General features: G+C 40.1%; 1 protein-coding gene across 1 annotated transcript in view; it reads left to right on the forward strand.

Moving 5' to 3' along the window:
• The window catches only part of pde3b (phosphodiesterase 3B), a 134,319-nt gene extending 115,419 nt beyond the window's left edge, over positions 1-18,900 (forward strand). The window contains exons 10-16 of the mRNA XM_063013453.1: positions 65-176; positions 300-413; positions 4,233-4,432; positions 4,687-4,890; positions 6,168-6,329; positions 10,052-10,298; positions 12,751-18,900. Coding sequence (XP_062869523.1) covers positions 65-176; positions 300-413; positions 4,233-4,432; positions 4,687-4,890; positions 6,168-6,329; positions 10,052-10,298; positions 12,751-12,998 — 1,287 coding nt within the window. The 3' untranslated portion in view covers positions 12,999-18,900. The remainder of the gene's footprint in view (positions 1-64; positions 177-299; positions 414-4,232; positions 4,433-4,686; positions 4,891-6,167; positions 6,330-10,051; positions 10,299-12,750) is intronic.
• The last annotated feature ends 675 nt before the right edge of the window (positions 18,901-19,575 follow it).

The following is a 19,575-nucleotide window of genomic DNA, read 5'->3' on the forward strand; positions in this document are numbered from 1 at the left end:
GTGCTTCAGTGCATGTTTGTTTTGTCTGTCTTAATTATGTTTTGTTTGTTCTCCTTTCCCTCAGGTGGCCTACACTTTGTTCCAGGACACGGGTCTGTTAGAAATCTTCAAAATCCCCATCCGGGAGTTCATGACGTACTTCAGTGCTCTGGAGAACGGCTATCGTGATATTCCATGTAAGAGTTGCATTAAAGTTATGAAAAGTGGTTCAAACTTTAAATAGCATGAGATCTGTGAGATGTGTGAGATGTGTAGATTCTGATATCAGAAACTGATACGTGAATGCATTTCTTTCTCAGATCACAACCGTGTCCATGCCACTGATGTTCTCCATGCGGTGTGGTACCTGACCACAAGGCCCATTCCAGGCTTTCAGCAGATCCATAATGAGCATGTGACAGGAAGCGACACAGGTACTCAAATTCAGACCCTTGCAACATTTCTGCAGTGGACAAACTTTTTTAGTCAATAACACAACCTCACTTCATTCATAGCCCCGTTCATTTCTATGCTAATTATATCCCACATGCTTCTGATCCGATGCAAGTAAATCAAACCAGGCAGAGACGCAGCTCTCATAATAGTCTTCGTCGTGGTCCGGATCCAAGCCTGCCAGTGCTGGCTCAGCGTGTTCGGGACTTATTTTAAGGCTGCTGATGACTGTTTTAATTTCTCAAATGGAGCACAGTCTGAGTCATTCGGCTCGCTGTACCCGTTCAGCCCAGGAGAGCAAGAAGCTTTAGGGTTTTGAAAGGTGTTGAATCGCATGGGATGCCAGTGACCTCACTTGCTGGCACAAGATTCTGCAGCATGCAGATGATGCCCAGATGGGCTTTTTTAAGCATTCTAGTGGACTATAAAGTCGTATGCCAATGTAATATAGGTAATACAGTTATACACTGGTTCTTCCGTACTGCTATTTTTATACACTCCACCAAAAGAACCTAGACACCCCTTCTAATAAATGAGATCATCTGTTTTAAACAGACGCAAGCAGGTATATAAAGTCAATAATAAAAATTATATGCTTTAGACTTTTATGTAATTAGAAACAAATTCATTTACACTACATCCCAAGAGTAACATATTCGAAATACATTTACATCACGGTTTAAAGGCTCTCGAGTGGTGTTCTTGGACAAAGTGTCTGAACCTTTGAAGTTTAAGCCTAGACTATGCCCTAAGCCAGGGTTTTTTTTTCAACTGACCCTCCTTTTGTCTATGATTTTTACAGCCACTCAGGCAACACATCAAAACACATCAAATTTATTAAAACAAAATTAAATTAAACAACTTGAATAATGAAAAGGTAACAGTGTGGTCCCATTGTGGTTTACAAGGTGTAACATAAAGCCTCAACAACAGGGCATTCTTTTTTGTGTGCCTTTTTTTGTTTATTTAATTATTATTATTTTTGTCTGCGACCCATTTTTTTTGGGCTTGTGACTCACTCAAGGGTTGCGAGTGTCCCCAGGGTTTGAAAACCCCTGCCCTAGGCTGTATGTAGCCAGGAGCTGGGGGCTGATTGGCCCTGATTTAGAGTACAAGAGTAAGTAATGTGACACCAGCAAATTCCACGGTGGCTAAGTGGGTAGCACTGTCGCCTCACAGCAAGAAGGTCCTGGCTTCGATCCCCTGGTGGGGCGGGCCGGGTCCTTTCTGTGTGGAGTTTGCATGTTGTCCCCGTGTCCGGGAACTCCGTTTTCCTCCCACAGTCCAAAGACATGCAAGTGAGGTGAATTGGAGATACTAAATTGTCCATCACTGTGTTTGATATAACCTTGTGAACTGATGAATCTTGTGTAATGAGTGACTACCGTTCCTGTCATGAATGTAACCAAAGTGTAAAATATGACGTTAAAATCCTAATAAACAAACAAGCACTAGTAAATTCTGACTGTCTGTGGAATCACACAATTGGAATACATCCCCCTCCAAGTGCACTGGTATATTAACATTACATGAGCCATAGTTGCTGATTTAATGTCTTGAAGGCAACATGATCAAAATTTCCAGATTAGTGGCACAGAATGACACAATTTTCTCAGAATAACAAACCATACAATCAAACAGTATCAGGTGCCAAAAGCCAAGCAAAACACTTCAGGCTCAAGCTTTAATACAGAAAGCCAATTCTGCTAGTTTTTAGTCTTTAAATTGTCTTAGTTTCAACTGAATTTAGAAAGAAAGAGAAACGGTACCAACATGTCCATATTAAAAACACATTTCTAGTAAAGTTTTGTAAAATGCAATAAAAAGAAAATCTGTAATTTGTTAATTCCACTAAATCTTTATTTACCGACAAAAGTACAAAGAAAAGAATTGCCATTCCTTTTCACCACACTTAAAAGACATTGTTTTCCAAAAAAGACCTGCTGAAAAGAATGCTGATTCATCTGACCACAATACACGTTTCCACTGTGTGATGGTCCATCCTAGATGCCTCAGAGCCCAGAGAAGTTGACACTGCTTCTGGACATGGTTAACATAAGGCTTCTTTTTTGCACAGTAAAGTTTTAAGTGGCATTTGTGCATGTAACTCTGTATTGTAGTGCTTGACAAAGGTTTGCCAAAGTAATCCCTCACCCATGTGGTTATATCAGCTATTGTTGTGTGGCGGTTCTTGATGCAGTGCCGTCTGTGAAGTTGAGCAGATAAAATATGAAATATCTGTCTGCAATCAAATAAAAGTCAAAGTAAATGTAAGGAACACTGCATTTTTATTTTTGCTTATTTGCATTTTCCTTACTGTCCCAACTTTTCTGATTTGGGGTTGTAATTAGAAAGCCAGTCTCCAAATAGAAGAAATGCTTATTGTTTGTGTGTTTGGTTTAAAGGAAGGAAAGATTTCGGACAGTCCATCACAGGGCAATTTCTAATAGCTCCCATTGACCTGATTGCATTGATCCCAACCAGAGCAACAGTAACTCTACAAATCTGTATGGACTAAAAAAACTTCATGCCACCACATCTATTTAATGTAACTTGTACTAGACCCAGTAGATGGTGCTGGAACTGAACTCATTTAGCCAGCCAAAACCAACTCTTTAGCAGGATAAAAGTAGTGAACGATCTAGATCCTGTCAAGTATCATCTCACCATTTACTGTTTATCCAGGATTTTTGCTTTTACTTAAGTTAATGAGTATTAATTTGAATGCAGAGATGTTTGCAAGTCACAAAATACGAGTCCGAGTCAAGTCACAAGTCTTAAGGCTAGATTTCATGTCAAGTCACAAGTCTTTAGGCTAGAGTCAGTCAAGTCACGAGTCAATATAATATACACAACACATATATTGGAAATGTAGTGTAGAAATAAACAAATAATATGTACGTTCAGATTAAAAACAACAACAGATTAGCAACTGTATTTTGCCGTTTTACTTTGTGCCTTTACTTTCCTAGTCATTGTGCAAATGAATGTAATTTGTAACAAGAAGGTTAAAAGCTTAAACTGATACGTTTTGTTTTCATTGCAAAATGGCCAAAATCCAAAACACAGCAAACAAAATCATAACCACTGCTTACCTTAGCTTATGTTCTTCCAGATGCTATTAAATTTATAACCGTGTGTTGTGCAATTAGGAATATAATCTGTTATTTTGTAAATGTGTACTTATAATTAAAAACCTCCAAACCTCTCCCGGTTGTAAAGTCAAACACTAACTTTTTAGAAAGCCAATCAAGTGTTTCATTGACACATCATCTGTTTGACGCAAACTGAATTAATGCAAATATCAGCATTTCTTACAAAAATTAAAATCAGAAGGTCTGATTGGTTCAGAAAGCGCTCTTTCAACCATTAGCACCAATTCTGTAGGAGCGTTTAATTCACCCCAGTTGTTCCTGTGAAGTGCACTATGTAAGGTATTCCACCATTTTAAGTGAGATTCCAATCCAAAGGTAAGGAAAACGTTCAAATGAAGTCAACTTCATACTGTGTAGGGAGTAGGGAGCGATGCTTCATCACTACGCCGGAAGCTGGCTGTAACATTTACCCGTGGTTAATTGTCACACGTAAAAGATGGGTTAATTAGCACAAGTAACTGATGTTAACACATGTTGACGCTAAGGACTCTTGTTGTTTACGAGTCATGAGTCGAGTCTGAAGTCGCTGTGTGTGTCCATCTCTGTTTAGATGGAGAACTGGAATTTTGTGTGATATATCAACCCAACAGCTTTTAAATAACTGCTTATTGTAAAAATTCTTTTAACATTTTTTTCTGATGTCAGATTCAGACAGTGGCATTTCGCCAGGCAGAGTTTCCTACGCGTCGTCCAAAAGCACCTCCATCTCGGACAGTAGTTACGGCTGCTTAGCCTGGAACGTCCCTGCCCTCGAGCTCATGGCACTATATGTAGCAGCTGCTATGCACGATTATGATCACCCAGGTCGCACAAATGCCTTTCTCGTAGCCACTAATGCCCCTCAGGTATGTAGAAAAGTCAATTCTATTGATTTCTTTATCAGTATTGAAACATTCTAGCTATTCAGACTGGTCATGCATTTTCCTGGGATTGTTTTGCCAGGGATTTGATGAAACACCTGTACTAACTGGAAAATAAACGATTCTGTAATATATAACTTGTTTACTTAAGCCGAAAGCATCCTAAGAATCCAGTGATTTATCTCTAACCTTTATTTTCTCTCTGTCCTTTTCTCACATTCTTTCTCTTTGTCTGGCAGGCGGTGCTATACAACGATCGCTCGGTTCTGGAAAACCACCATGCTGCCGCTGCATGGAGTCTTTTCCTGTCTCAGCCCGAGTTCAACTTCCTGTCCAACTTGGACCATGTTGAGTTTAAGCGATTTCGCTTTCTTGTTATCGAGGCCATTCTTGCAACAGATCTAAAGAAGCACTTTGATTTCCTAGCTGAGTTTAATTCCAAGGTAAATAGCACATTAAATTCCAGTACAGGAACTCTCAGTTGACTTGTTGGAGGGTCTGTTTGCACCAAGATGAAATTAACATTGGCCAGAGTGGAGCCATTTGCTCCTCTGAAGTACCCCCAACTTAGCTAATGGTTTACTTGTATATACAATTGCAATTGAAAATATTCAACCCCCCCTTACCTTGTTTCTACACTCACTGTCCATTTTATCAGCTCCACTTACCATATAGAAGCACTTTGTAGTTCTACAATTACTGACAGTAATCCATCTCTTACTCTACATACGTTTTTAGCCTGCTTTCACCCTGTTCTTTAATGGTCAGGACCCCCAGAGGACCACCACAGAGCAGGTATTATTTAGGTGGTGGATTATTCTCAGCACTGTAGTGACACTGACATGGTGGTGGTGTGTTAGTGTGTGTTGTGCTGGTATGAGTGGATCTGACACAGCAGCGCTGCTGGAGTTTTTAAATACCGTGTCCACTCACTGTCCACTCTATTAGACACTCCTACCTAGTTGGTCCACCTTGTAGATGTAAAGTCAGAGACGATCGCTCATCTATTGCTGCTGTTTGAGTTGGTCATCTTCTAGACCTTCATCAGTGGTCAAAGGACGCTGCCTATGGGGTGCTGTTGGCTGGATATATTTTTGGTTGGTGGACTATTCTCAGTCCAGCAGTGACAGTGAGGTGTTTAAAAACTCCATCAGGGCTGCTGTGTCTTATCCACTCATACCAGCACAACACACACTAACTAACACACCACCATTGCAGTGCTGGCAATGATTGAAGAACAGCATGAAAGGGGGCTAACAAAGCATGCAGAGAAACAGATAGACTACAGTCAGTAATTGTAGAACTACAAAGTGCTTCTATATGGTAAGTGAAGCTGATAAAATGGACAATGTGTGTAGAAACGAGGTGGTTTTAATGTTATGGCTGAATATTTATTGAAATACAAGCAATTTTGACAATTATGACCTTTGCTGATTGATGGCGCCTACACAATCTCCATATAAACCTACCTCATGAAGGTCAAATGAAGCAGGAAGTAGCACTGACTAAACTGGGTGCTAAAAGTGTGTGTTTTCATTCATCTTTGGTGCAAACAGCATCTCTTATTTCATTTCCATTGAAATCCTAAGTAATGATTTAGTTCTAAATAATATTTTGGGTGTACAGCTTATGTACGCACACTTCAGTCGTCACCCCAGCCGGCTATTTCTACTATCCTAATGCAGATATGTGACCGTGTATGATTTTATCTTGTTAACAGGTTACGGATGTGAATAGTCCAGGTATTGACTGGACTAATGAAAATGACAGGTTGCTGGTGTGCCAAGTATGCATCAAGCTGGCAGATATTAACGGGCCGGCCAAGGAGCGCAGTCTTCACCTCAAATGGACAGAGGGCATTGTCAATGAGTTTTACGATCAGGTATGGATTTAACTGTATACTACGTGATCTGAAAGTCTCAAGTTCATTATCTAGAACTATTAGGTTTTAGATTTTTTAATCCATGTATTTATTTAAAATGTCTGTGTTTGGACACTTTGTATAATATTAATTTACCCACATTAATACTTTTTGTCACAGACATTAACTTTTTTCTTATTATCTGCTTCCCTGAGCCACAATCCATCTAATTAGATAGATAGCTAGATACTTTATTAATCCCAATGGAAATTAATCCCAAAAGAAATTTGTGTGATGGATTCCATCATCCAATCGGTCTAATTCAACCACATATCAAAGGATCTCTGGTCAATTCAGATCTAGTGACTGGAAAGGTGTTTGAAGTACATTGAGATTTACATTGTCGACATTTAACAGATGCGACTTACTGTATTGTGACAGTATATTGTCTAAGCAATTAAGGGTTGAGGACTTTGCTCAAGGGCCCAACAGTGGCAACCTGGCAGTGATGGGGCTTGAAACAGCGACCTTTCGATTACTAGTCCAGCACCTTAACCGCTAGGCTACACTGTACTTGTTGTCGTGTTCATGTATCCAGTTTGACAAGACTTTGTTCTTGGATGAGTAAATAGTGGGATGCACATATACAGAAACATAATGTCAATAAGCTGTAGGATTCAAACAATGCTTAATTGGTATTAGGAGGCCCACAGTTTGGCAAGGAAACATTCCCTATATCATTACAAATCCTATTTACTGGATGTTTCAATAGAAATCAAGATCTTTCTGAGCAGAAATTAAACAGAGGTGAACCTTGATGTAGTTTTTTGCTGTTGGATCCCACTACTCTTAGAGTCTGAAAAAGAGTGGTAAATTCACTTGAACCAGTCTGGCCATTTTATCTGATCTCTATTATCAACAAGATGTTTCCACCCACGGATTTGCCTCTCACTGAATGCCTCTCACATTTCTAGTAAAGCATTTTCTCATCATGTCAGTGAACTGTGGAGTATGAGGGTCAGCTGACTGTTTATGAACTGTTCATGAACTGTCTGGCCTTTCTCATTCAAAAATACTGAACAGAATGTCAAATTAGTACCAAACCACCAAAAGTCAGGCAAATCTGACACCAATTTGCTAGTCAATTCAGTACATACATTACATTACCAAAGCTACCTAGACGCCTTTCCTAAATGACTTTAGGTGTTCAGCTTTACCCATTGATTATACATAATACATATTTTGCTTTCAACTTTCTAATAACAGTTATACCAGGTGGTAAGGTTGATTCCTGTGCCAGCCAGATTCATGAACACATGGTTTGATCAGTGGTCTGGAAGAACTTTGGTGGCCTGCACAGAGTCCTGACCTCAACCACATTCAAAACCGTTGGTAGGAAGGAAAATGTTGATTTGTTTAACACACATGGGGCAGAATAAATATTTAGGATGCATGTGCTATTGCTGATTTTTGTCCTATTAGCTTTTAATTTAGTTTTTTTATTTGTAAATTAATTTTAATGAATTCAGGGGTGGCACAGTGGCTAAGTGGGTAGCACTGTCGCCTCACAGCAAGAAGGTCCTGGGTTCGACCCCCAGGTGGAATGGTCCGGGCCCTTTCTGTGTGGAGTTTGAATGTTCTCCCCGTGTCTGCGTGGGTTTTCTCCGGGTGCTACGGTTTCCTCCTACAGTCCAAAGACATGCGAGTGAGGTGAATTAAAAAAATACAAAAGTGTTCATGACTGTGTTTGACATTAAACTTGTGAACTGATGAATTTTGTGTAACAAATAACAACCATTTCTGTCATAAATGTAACCAAAGTGTAAAACATGACATTAAAATCCTAATCAATAAATAAATACAATAGTAAATTCAGATGCTACACAGTGTGCACTGAATAATGGACTACATTAGAACATTTTAGTTGTACTGTTATGTAATAGAAAACTGACTGAATAGAAGTACTGAACTGTGGTTGATCATAATGTGTGTTGGATCAGTGCATTTATTGTTATATAGCTGAGTATAACCCACATAGCCTTGTTATATAACATGAAAAACTTTACCAGCCTGCGTACATAAGGCACAACTGGCAGGAGAAACTAGGTTAAAGTTTTCCACAATGTCACCTGCTTAAAGGCAGTTTACTGACACAATGGTCTGGCCCTCAGCTTAGAAGTAGCCAATTTCTTGCTACAAATATGAACTCCTGGGCTAAAAATGGGTCAAACCCAAAATTGCACTAATCTTTTAAGAAGCCTGCAGATATTTTGGAATATTTTAAACCTTTGAATATGTGTTAGTTTGAGGTTTATATACAAATCCTTACATGAACTTATCTTACAAGAAGACTGCTTAAGTGAATTTCCCTGTTTCTAGCTGCTTTGATGAGCAAATAATGGCACATATCTCACAAGGGCAATTGTTCTTGCTAATCTTCTGACCAAAGATTTGTTGTCAAGGCAATTTAAAGGAATTTTGGGTTTAGCCCATTTTTTGCCCAGGAGGGTACATTTTTGTTAAATGTAGATTGTCCATGCTACTATGCAGAGATGGGGACTTCAGTCCGAGTCGCACATGAGGTGCACACACAGCAACTTCAGACTCGACTCGGACTCATTTCAAACGACTCATGACTCACAAAAAATGACTCGTAAACAACGAGTCATTAGTTTTTATTAAAGATGAATGAAACCTTGATCCGACATCATTCTGATCGTGTCACTTTCTGCTCTCTAACATCGCTTCAGCTGTCTTAACCTGCAACGCACGCAATGGGTGAATGTTACAGCCAGCTTCCGTCGTAGTGCTGAAGAGTCGCTCCCTACTCCCTACACAGTTTGAAGTTCACTTTATTTGAACATTTTCATTACCTTTGGATTGGAATCTCACTTAAAATGGTGGAATACCTTACATAGTGCACTTCACAGGAAAAACTGGGGTGAATGAAACGCTCCTACAGAATTGGCGCTAATGGTTGAAAGAGCGCTTTCTGAACCAATCAGACCTTCTGATTTTAATTTTAAGTAAGAAATGCTGTTATTTGCATTTATTCAGTTTGCGTCACACAGATGATGTGTCAATGAAACACTTGATTGGCTTTCTAACGAGTCAGTGTTTTACTTCACAACCGGGGAAGGTTTGGAGATTTTTAATTATAAGCACATTTACAAACTAACGGATTATGTTCCTAATGGGACACCACACAGTTATACATTTAATAGCATCTGGAAGAACATAAGCTAAGGTAAGCAGTGGTTATGATTTTTATTTGCTGTGTTTTTGCCGCTGTGTCATGATTTATCGCGCGCTTTTGTTTTGCAATGAAAACAAGACGTATCAGTTTAAGCTTTTAACTGGTACCTTCTTGTTACGAATTACATTCATTTGTACAATGATTAGGAAAGTAAAGGCACCAAGTAAAACGGTAAAATACAGTCGCTAATCTGTTGTAGTTTTATCTGAACTGACATATTATTTGTTTATTTCTATGCTACATTTCCAATATATGTTTTGCGTATATTATATTGTCTCAGACTCTAGCCTAAAGACTCGTGACTTGACTCGGACTCGTATTTTGTGACTTCTGAACATCTCTGCTACTACGTAACCTTTATTCACCTGCTAACCTCCGGTCTTGAATTATCTCATATCTTTTTATTATCCGTGAGATGACGGGACTGGAAAGTCTTAATCCCTGAACCTTTAGTACCTGACTAATTTCTTGCTTTTTTTTCTCTTAGGGTGATGAGGAAGCACGTCTGGGGTTGCCCATCAGCCCCTTCATGGACCGCTCCTCACCACAGCTGGCTAAACTGCAGGAATCATTCATCACACATATTGTTGGGCCGCTGTGCAACTCGTATGATGCTGCTGGTCTCCTTCCAGGCTACTGGGTCGACGATGATGAAGGGGATGAGGAAGAGGATGAAGAAGAGGAAGTCGAGGACACGGAGACCGATGAAGAACTCGATGAGGAGATACAGATAAGTATGTACTGTATGAAATGTTATACGATATTTTGGTGGAAAAACCCTTAATGAAATACCACAGAGACTGGATTAGAATAGAGGTATATATCGCACTAACAAAGTCTCACATAGAAACACGATCAATGTGATAAGAAGGAAAGAAAATAATCACCCTTTATACTCCCATCAGGACAGAGGAAGACTCCACTGTTAACAGAGATTTCTTAGCTAGAACATAGAAACTGGTCTAAACCAGCTAGAACTGGGTTTTAGAGGGCATACAATGCAATTGACACACTCCTTTCATGTACATTACACATGGCAGTTGTAGCCTAATGATAATAGTACTCGGCTTGTAATTAAAAGGTTGCTGTTTCAAGCCTCACCACTGCCAGGTTGCCACTGTTGGGCCCTTAAACAAGGCCCTTAACCCTCAATTGCTTGGACAATGTTCTGTCACAGTACTGTAAGTCACTTTGGATAACAAGCGTCTGCTAAACGCCCACAAATTTAAATGTACACATCCAGTAACATTCCATTGTAGAAGTATTCTTGGAATATTGGACCATGACTACTGGCAATCTTGCCCTAAATATATCAACACGTTCTAACTAGTAGCTGTTTTTGTCTATAGTAAAGAAAATTACCCAGATAGTGCTCTAACCGGCCAACTATGAGTCTAAAAGAGCAAAACTGATGCTGCTGTCCAGCTGCCCTCAGGTCTCTTTGTGCTCTCTGTAGGAATTCACACCTGTCTGGCTGCAGACATGTCAGAAAAGGTGCATGCTATACTAAGGCCCACATCTGCCAGTGTGGGTGTTGTGCATTTGGTGTGGATCACTTCCAACAGGGAATTGGAGGCAAAGCGGAGACATGTTTTCAAAGACAACTGCCTTGCTTTGTCCCATTTCACGTTCTAAAATACTACACTGTTTGTCAAAATAACACCAAATTAATAGAGATCTCGTTTCTAATTTGCTATTCCACTCAGTACAAACACTATATGGTCAAAAACATGTGGACTCAACTCTCATTTATCAAGTTAGGGTTTTAGTCACACCTTGTAACTCTACATCCCCTAACTTGAAATTTTTGGCTCGGCGCACTTCATGGAGAAATCTGTACGCTTAAACTTGTTGTTTCCCTACTGACTGCATCTTTTCACCTGCACGAGGTGAGTTCATATGCGGATCAGCCTTGTGCACAGAGAGCCACACCCTGATCAACGCATTATTCCCCAACTCTGCGCAGGCTCCATCAATCAGCCAGCAGAGGTCGTAATTGCACCAGTTGTGAGGAACTCTGGTCCGACTGATCCCACCCTGTGAACAACAGGGCTACATCAACGTTGTTCATGTAGCCATCCAGCCCAGCCGGACGACAGAGCTGAGATTCGATACGATGTATTCGAGATCCCACTGTATGCTGCGCCACCTGAACGGCCAAAAATGTATTTATTTAATTTCAAATTAACAATAAACAGCCGCTTTGTTCAGCGCTCATCATCAAAGTGCAAATATGACACGAATCTGCATTTGTGGAATAACCCACTGTGTCAAATCCACGGTGAAAGTTCCACATGTATCTGTGTTTATCTGGATTTTCCTCCTGTTTCACTTTTAAACTTGTGTTATAGCTCAGGATGCTGAGAAATTGTGAAAATCAGCTTTTCTGAGAGAGTCTAAAACGCTTATTGTAAAAAAATAAAGCTTAACATGGATTAATGTATTAAAAGAATGGCATAGGAACACCAAACCTCTCTTAATTATTACTGCTGATAAGTTCTCTCCACTAATGAAATTCCTTGCTCATTGTTTTAGTACAATAAGTCACGTTAAGCTTTGTGCATTGCCACAAGCCATAAGAAATAACGGCACAGCAGCGCAAAAGCTATTTTGCCACTTCTCATGTGAATGCGCCTTTACTGAACATGCTAAGGAATACGATATTCCAAGATCAAGCATTTCCACGATTAAGAACCATAAGGATGTATGTTATTGTATTTTTATATTGTTTTTCAATTGTATTTCAGTATTTTTATATTATATTTGCTTTATTTTTAGTGTGTCAAAAACAACCCCATTATTTTACATTAAGTCTAAAATATATGCAGTTCCACAGGACCATGGAACGCATTAACAGGTTTCCCATACATCCTTATGGGAAAAAATACTTTAAAAACTCAACGCCTTTTAAACTCAACGCCACTCCCAGAACCAATTGACATCGGGTTTTAAGGTACCACTGTATTTAATTTGTGCCGTAAGTTTAGGATGGCTGTGCTCTTGTGCACTAATCCAGGGCCTTTTTGTCCAGTGTCTGACCTTGCAAAGGCTCGACTGAATGTGCACACGCCCCAGCATTTGTTGTTGCCATTTTATAAAAGTACAGGCTTGGGTATATTTAGGGTGCAAATGCTACGACAGCGTTTTTATTGGCTTTTAATCTTTATCGTTTCTGTTCCCTAACAGAGCCGAGGAAGAGGCATCAACATCTGTTCTGCAGCATTATGCAGCACCTGACCTACAACCACAAAGCCTGGAAGCAGATCATCGAAGAAGAGGATAAGAGCAGCGAGCTGGGCCTTCATCAGAAGCAGCACCACGAGCAACACCAGGCGGAGACTTCGAACCTCCCCCCTCCTTCCTCGTCCACGGACGACATCCAGGTCATCGAGGAAGAGGCCGAGGAGGAAGAGCGGCAACAGGAACGAGACTGACCCGATTGACCAAAAACGAGGCTCGACCAGGAACCTGCAGCAAAGGACGAAACCTTCTGACCCTCCGTCGCCTCCATTAAGACACGAACACACGCCGACGCTTATATTCACAGCCTGAGTTGACACGGGGAGATTCGGTCGGATCTTCCACACTGAAACGAGTCACTGTGACGCTAATGCAGTTCACGTCGTGTGGAAGACAGAAAAAAAAAAAAAAGAAACAAAAGGCCTTACTACTGTGAGAGCATCCTATGCACTTTCGCTTATGGAGAACGATGAAAGAAATGCAGGGGAAAAGGTAAAAGAAAGTAAAACGAAAACCCGTCATGGTTGTTTGGCTGTGATGCTGCCTTGAATGCAGAGCTCTTAACTCTCCTGTAGGTACTTATAAGAATTATTTAAATAAATAAATAAATAAAAAGCAGAAGACTTTCAAATCATCACTTGTTACCAAAGCGAACAGTATAAAAAGAAAAAGAAAAAAAAAAGAAAAAAGAAAAGAAAAGGAAAAAAAAAAACACAAAGCCAAGACTATTTTGGCTCAGTGTCAGGAATACTCTAGAAGCATAAATCAAATGTGCCTGTCTGAACTTTTTTTGGTGTGAATTTTTTTCCCCCCGTCCAACATGGTCCCGGTCCAGACTATGGACGACGGCCACCGCACTGCACTGCACTGCACTGCACTGCACTGCAGTTCCCTCCTCATGCTGGCGACACGAAACACTGTATCACTGAACTCAGCCACTAGGACTTAACATGGAAATGCTGACAGAATGACAAAAAAAAAGAGAGAACTTTTACTTCTGCATCATTTTAGGATGCTTTTTTTTTACTTGTGTGTACCACCTGTCTTTCGTTTTAATTTCCTTTGTGTGTGCTCATATTTTTCTTCTTATTTTTATCCTATACGGGAATGCCGAGTTGCCAATGTCAGTTTTTTTTTTTCCTTCAGCAGTGAGTATGAAACAGGGATACTGTTGTAATGAAGGGAGTTCGAATAGATAGCTACTCAGGATTCACACAGAGGGCTGTTCACAGCAGATGTGGGGGAAACGAATTACGTTTTTTTTTTTAGTATGAAGAACCTGATATTAGCTTTATGTAGGAAGATCGATCGCTATCCTGTTTAGCTCCTCAGACTCAAATACAGAGGTGGACAAATTGTCCATGTACAAGTTATCCCACAGGGAGGTCTTATGTCTTTTATTACACAGAAATATAATAAGGTAGTATAATTAAAAGCTGCAGTGCATAATGTTTTGTCGTGAAATAAAAAAAAACGAGGGCTGTTTATCCGGTAGAGAAAAATACTCTACATTAATGGGTCCTTGCAATGCTGCAGGTCTGCTATAGAAAGCCAAAGTTATAGAAAGTCAGCTAGTGACTTTATCAGAAGTTTATGCCTAGTTTACACTACACGATTTATGCCCTGATTTTTACTCGGCGACTGGTCGGCGCTAGATGTGGCAGCTCAGGAGCAACTCGGCGTTCGCTCAGCGATCAAAACTCGGCTCTCAATCGCTATGTGTGAACTACTCAACAACTTGATCCGAGCGGCTTGCCGAGCACTTGCCGAGCGGTCGGCGACCGAAGAGAGATTTCTAGCATGCCAGATATCTGGATCTGAGTTGTACAACTGGCAATGAGTGCTATGTCGAACAACCAATGAGAACGCAGGGGAGGAGTGTAAAAGGTGGGACGGGGCATAATATAGTTTATATCAGAATACATCGGGGCACAAGTTTACCAGTATTTCTGACCTTATCGTTCTCTACAAAAAATAACACCAAGGTTGCATTGCAAAAAATATTTATTAACCTCCAACTCACTACAGAACAATCCAAGCCAAATCCACTCAGATTCATTTATGTTTTCTCCTTGATTTTACGCTGCACATCAGCGCACAAACTTCGATCGCTCGCTACTTGTTGACATGCATTTTTGGACGTGGTATCATTAAACCTTTCGTCAGTTCTCGCGTTTGTTTTCGTGACAGAACGTAGTTTGGGAGACCAGAGAAGTTTGCCTGCGATTCCAGTTGGTGATAGATCGTGTAGTGTGAAACCCCCTATCGCCGATCAGTTGTGAAATACACACGACTCCCGATTACAAGAGATCCAGTCGTGTAGTGGGAACTGTACAGCGACCCGACGACTTGAAAAGTCGTGTAGAGTGAACTTGGCATAAAATGTACTGTCTATAAAAAATGAGGAGGGGTCGTACATTAAATATTTAGGACACATTTCTAAATGTGAGGTATTCTAAAAAGCTCAATTTAAAGAACAGAAAGTGAGCCAAAATAATGAGCCTACCAAATATTCCTCAAACTATATTAATAAACTAGTGTCTAACAGTGCCTTAAACCAGTGGTTCTCAACTTCTTTTTCTCTTAGACCCCCCATGATCAATCCCCCAATTTTTCTCCCAATGTAGTCGCTTCCTTTCTACTGATGTTGACCTCCACACCTGACTGAGGAGAGCTGTGACTAATGCACGCCCTCCTAAAAACACATGCTAGCATGTTTAACCACTGTGTCACCTGAGTGGGTAGCACTGTCACTTCACAACAAGAAGGTCCTGGGTTCGATCCCCAGGTAGGGCGGTCTGGGTCCTTTCTGTGTGGAGTTTGCATGTTCTCCCCGTGTCCATGTGGGTTTCCTCTGGGTGCTCCGGTTTCCTCCTACAGTCCAAAGACATGCAGCTGAGGTGAATTGGAGATACTAAATTGTCCATGACTGTTCGGTATAACCTTGTGAACTGATGAATCTTGTGTAACGAGTGACTACCGTTCCTGTCATGAATGTAACCAAAGTGTAAAACATGACGTTAAAATCCTAATAAACAAAGAAACAAACATCAATCCCCCAATTTTTCTCCCAATGTAGTCGTATCCAATGAGACCCCCTCTAGGCTTTAATGTTGAGAACCACTGCTTAAACTGCTTCCTTTATAACAGATTTATAATGGGCGGAAGCTTAACATAAAACCATGTGATTAATATTTAGGCCACATTTACTCTACATTGTAAACAATAGTTAATGAGCAAAGTTGCAGGACATTTTTGTGTTTTAATTTACCACATTTTCCCTGTTAGGCTGTTTTCCCCCCAATTTTCTCCCCTAATCTAGTCGTATCCAATTACCCTGCATCTTTTCACCTGCTCGAGGCGAGTTCATATGCGGACCAGCCTTGTGCACGGAGAGCTACACCCTGATCAGCATTATTCCTCAACTTTGCGCAGGCACCATCAATCAGCCATTATAAGGAACCCTGGGCCGACTTATCCCGCCCTGTGAACAACAGCCACAAATCTGCCCAGCCCAGCCGTATGGCAGAGCTGAGATTTGATACGATGTATTTGAAATCCCAGCTCTGTTGTGCTAGCGTATTTTACCGCTGCCCACCTGAGCGGCGACAGGCTATTTTTTTGCAGTCTGCACTGACCTAAAAGAGAAATGTGTCTCTGCACAGAAGTACAAAATTACTTACAGCCGACATGTTTTTAAAAAAGTTCAACAACACAGGATAAATAATAAAATGAGTTTTTAACTTTTTGCAAGGTATATTGATTAAATTGAAGTAAATAATTGTGGCCACTTTTGGACACAGCATTTCGATTAAATGATTCAAACTCGAGGCTCTGTTCCAAACCGCATACCACATTGTATTTTAATATACACTGATGAGCCAAAAAATAGGTCCACCTGTCTAATTTGCTGGTAGAACAGATCTGACCTGCTGAGACATGGACTCCACTAGAAAGAGTCTTGTTGTATCTGGTAGCAGGAGGTTACATTGTGAGGTGGATCATCCTGGAGTGCATCCTGGCATCACGTATTTAATGCACATATTCATGGTCATATACTGTATATACTGTAGACTCATATAGATTCATGGTCAAATATATAGACATAAATTTGGCAGGCAGCTGAATTAAAACCCCTTTCTTCAGTAATCTTGATGGCAAACCATTTCTGTTTCATGTGGTTAAAATGACTATCCAACCACACCAAGACTCTTAGTAATAGGCTTGCTTAGTAACATAAGTAAGCTTAAGCTTTAGAGCCTTGTGGTTGGATTTGCTGCAAAAGAAGAAGAAGATATACTTTATTTGTCATATATACATATACAAGTGTACAGTACAATGAAATTCTTTCTTCGCATATCCCAGCTTGTTTGGAAGCTGGGGTCAGACATCGTACGGCGCCCCTGGAGCAGACAGGGTTAACGGCCTTGCTCAAAGACCCAACAGTGGCTGCGTAGCAGAGCCTGGATTTGAACCGCCAATCTTCCGGTTGATAGCCCAAAAGCTCTACTGATTAGGCTACCACTGTCTTTAATTCTAGACTCCTACATTACAGATACACAACTTGGATGCTTGGATACATTTTTATTCTTATTGGTTTGCCAGTTACAAATCATATTAATTCATACGGGGGGTGTTCAGCACAATGTATTGACAAATTTCCTTCTATGAGTTGCTTGTAAGAAGTTTCTACAGAGGTTGTAATTTCCACCATTATGTACTGCAGCTTTAACCAAACTGTATGATGAGCTAGTGAATTGTTTAAATGCATTAATATAGACTGGCATTAGCTTGGGATTTATTTGGTGATTTTTTTTTTTGAGTCCCAGTTAAGATAATGCTCCTATCCCAGACACCCAGGCTGGTGATTCATCTTGTTTTAAGAAGCAGGAATCGGAATGTAATGCGCTAAATGCTTAGATATTTTGGCATTACTTGACAACACACTCTTTCCATTCATTAACTATTATCTTTTAATCACACTGTAGACGCATTATTTTTTCCTAAATGTAATCATTGCCAAACGCAGGCCAGTGCATCAATTTGAAGTGATCCAGGGTTTCACCTTGAAAAAAGCTGTACACCGTTTTTCTATTTTTTTAAAATCCTTCATCATAAGGCAGGTTTAATACTAATAGTTCTCTCTCTCCATATATATACATATATATATATATATATATATTTTTTTGTCTGAAGCAAGAATTCTAGGCATTCCACTAGAAGAAAGTACGAGGGGAGTGACGTGCTCCTCTCTGTCATTGCATTCGGTCTGGAGAGGAAAGTTCTCAAGTAGGCAATGTACATCAAGCTAGTATATTTAAAAAGAAAAAAAAAATCATGTGCACATTTTACTACCAAACAAGTGTTTAATCTCTGCACAGAAAGAGTATCTGCATATATAAATATATATATTATATATTTTTTAATTAATTAACCGAATGCGTCTGTTTTCTACATACAGCCGACAAACTGTATACTGTACATTGAGAACCTGTAATTATCATCTTGTTTCCAGAGTTTTTAATCTAATACTATTTACAGATGTGAATGTGTTTGGGTGTGGTGTTATTATTATTATTATTATTATTATTAATTTAGGGTGCACTGTCTCTGTGTTTCTGTGCATAACCACTTTGCTGAGAACCCCTTTTCTCTTCTAAAGCTGGATGCTCTGAGTCAGCTCTTGCGACAGAGCCAAACCCCCCGCTTCACTTTTTCCTCCCTCCTCCCTGTCCCATCTGTCTTTTCCATCTTTTCCATCTCTTCCACTGCGGATTTGTTTTGTCATGCACTTCAGTACATGTTCTTAAGTTTCTGGAGCTCCGGTCATCGCGTCCAGTGTCCCCGTAACCTCCCTTCACACACTCCTCTGTGCTGCTTCATACATACCTGCTTTTTTTCACCGTGTGGTTTTCCTCTGCACTACTGTGGCCTCTCACATGCTTGTCCTTATTTCATTTAGGAACAGCTGTCACTTTTTTATGTAGCAGCTAGGATAGCAATGTCTGATGTAACCATTTCAGTCTTTTGTTTGTGGGGTCTTTCTTTTCCATTGTTATTTATAGCTGTCCATAAAACACCATCCCTGAAAAATAATTTCAATGTCAGCGTCATTCCTCAGCACTGCATGTGTGGATATGAATTACTATAGGACTCCATAGTAATTCAATTCTGGTTTGATGTATCTAACCAGCCCTAGCGGCCAAACAGCGTAAACTTTAATGTGGTTCCGAAAGCTATGTGTTCTCATACACCTACACCATATTGCCAAAAGTATTCATTCACCCATCCAAATCATTGAATTCAGGTGTTCCAATCACTTCCATGGCCACAGGTGTATAAAACCAAGCACCTGGGCATGCAGACTGCTTCTACAAACATTTGTGAAAGAATGGGTCGCTCTCATGAGCTCAGTGAATTCCAGCATGGTATCGTGATAGGATGCCACCTGTGAACAAGTCCAGTCGTGAAATTTCCTCGCTAATAAATATTCCACAGTCAACTGTCAGTGGTATCAGAACAAAGTGGAATGACTTATATCTGATTAAAAATGATGGATACTTTTGAAATGTTAAGTTCATCACAAGAACCCTTTTATCATTGAGAAATTAAAGACAAAATGAAGTCAAGTTTGAACCACGATGCTGCTGTAACGAAGACAAGGTTAAGATTAAGACTATGGTCAGGCAATTTACAAGGTAGACAAGGCAAAATAAAGAGGCTATGGTCCAAACACTTGGCTGTCAAATTATGACAGGCTTGGTTACATGA

The sequence above is a fragment of the Trichomycterus rosablanca genome, chromosome 17, assembly GCF_030014385.1.
Source record: "Trichomycterus rosablanca isolate fTriRos1 chromosome 17, fTriRos1.hap1, whole genome shotgun sequence".
NCBI classification, from domain to species: domain Eukaryota; kingdom Metazoa; phylum Chordata; class Actinopteri; order Siluriformes; family Trichomycteridae; genus Trichomycterus; species Trichomycterus rosablanca.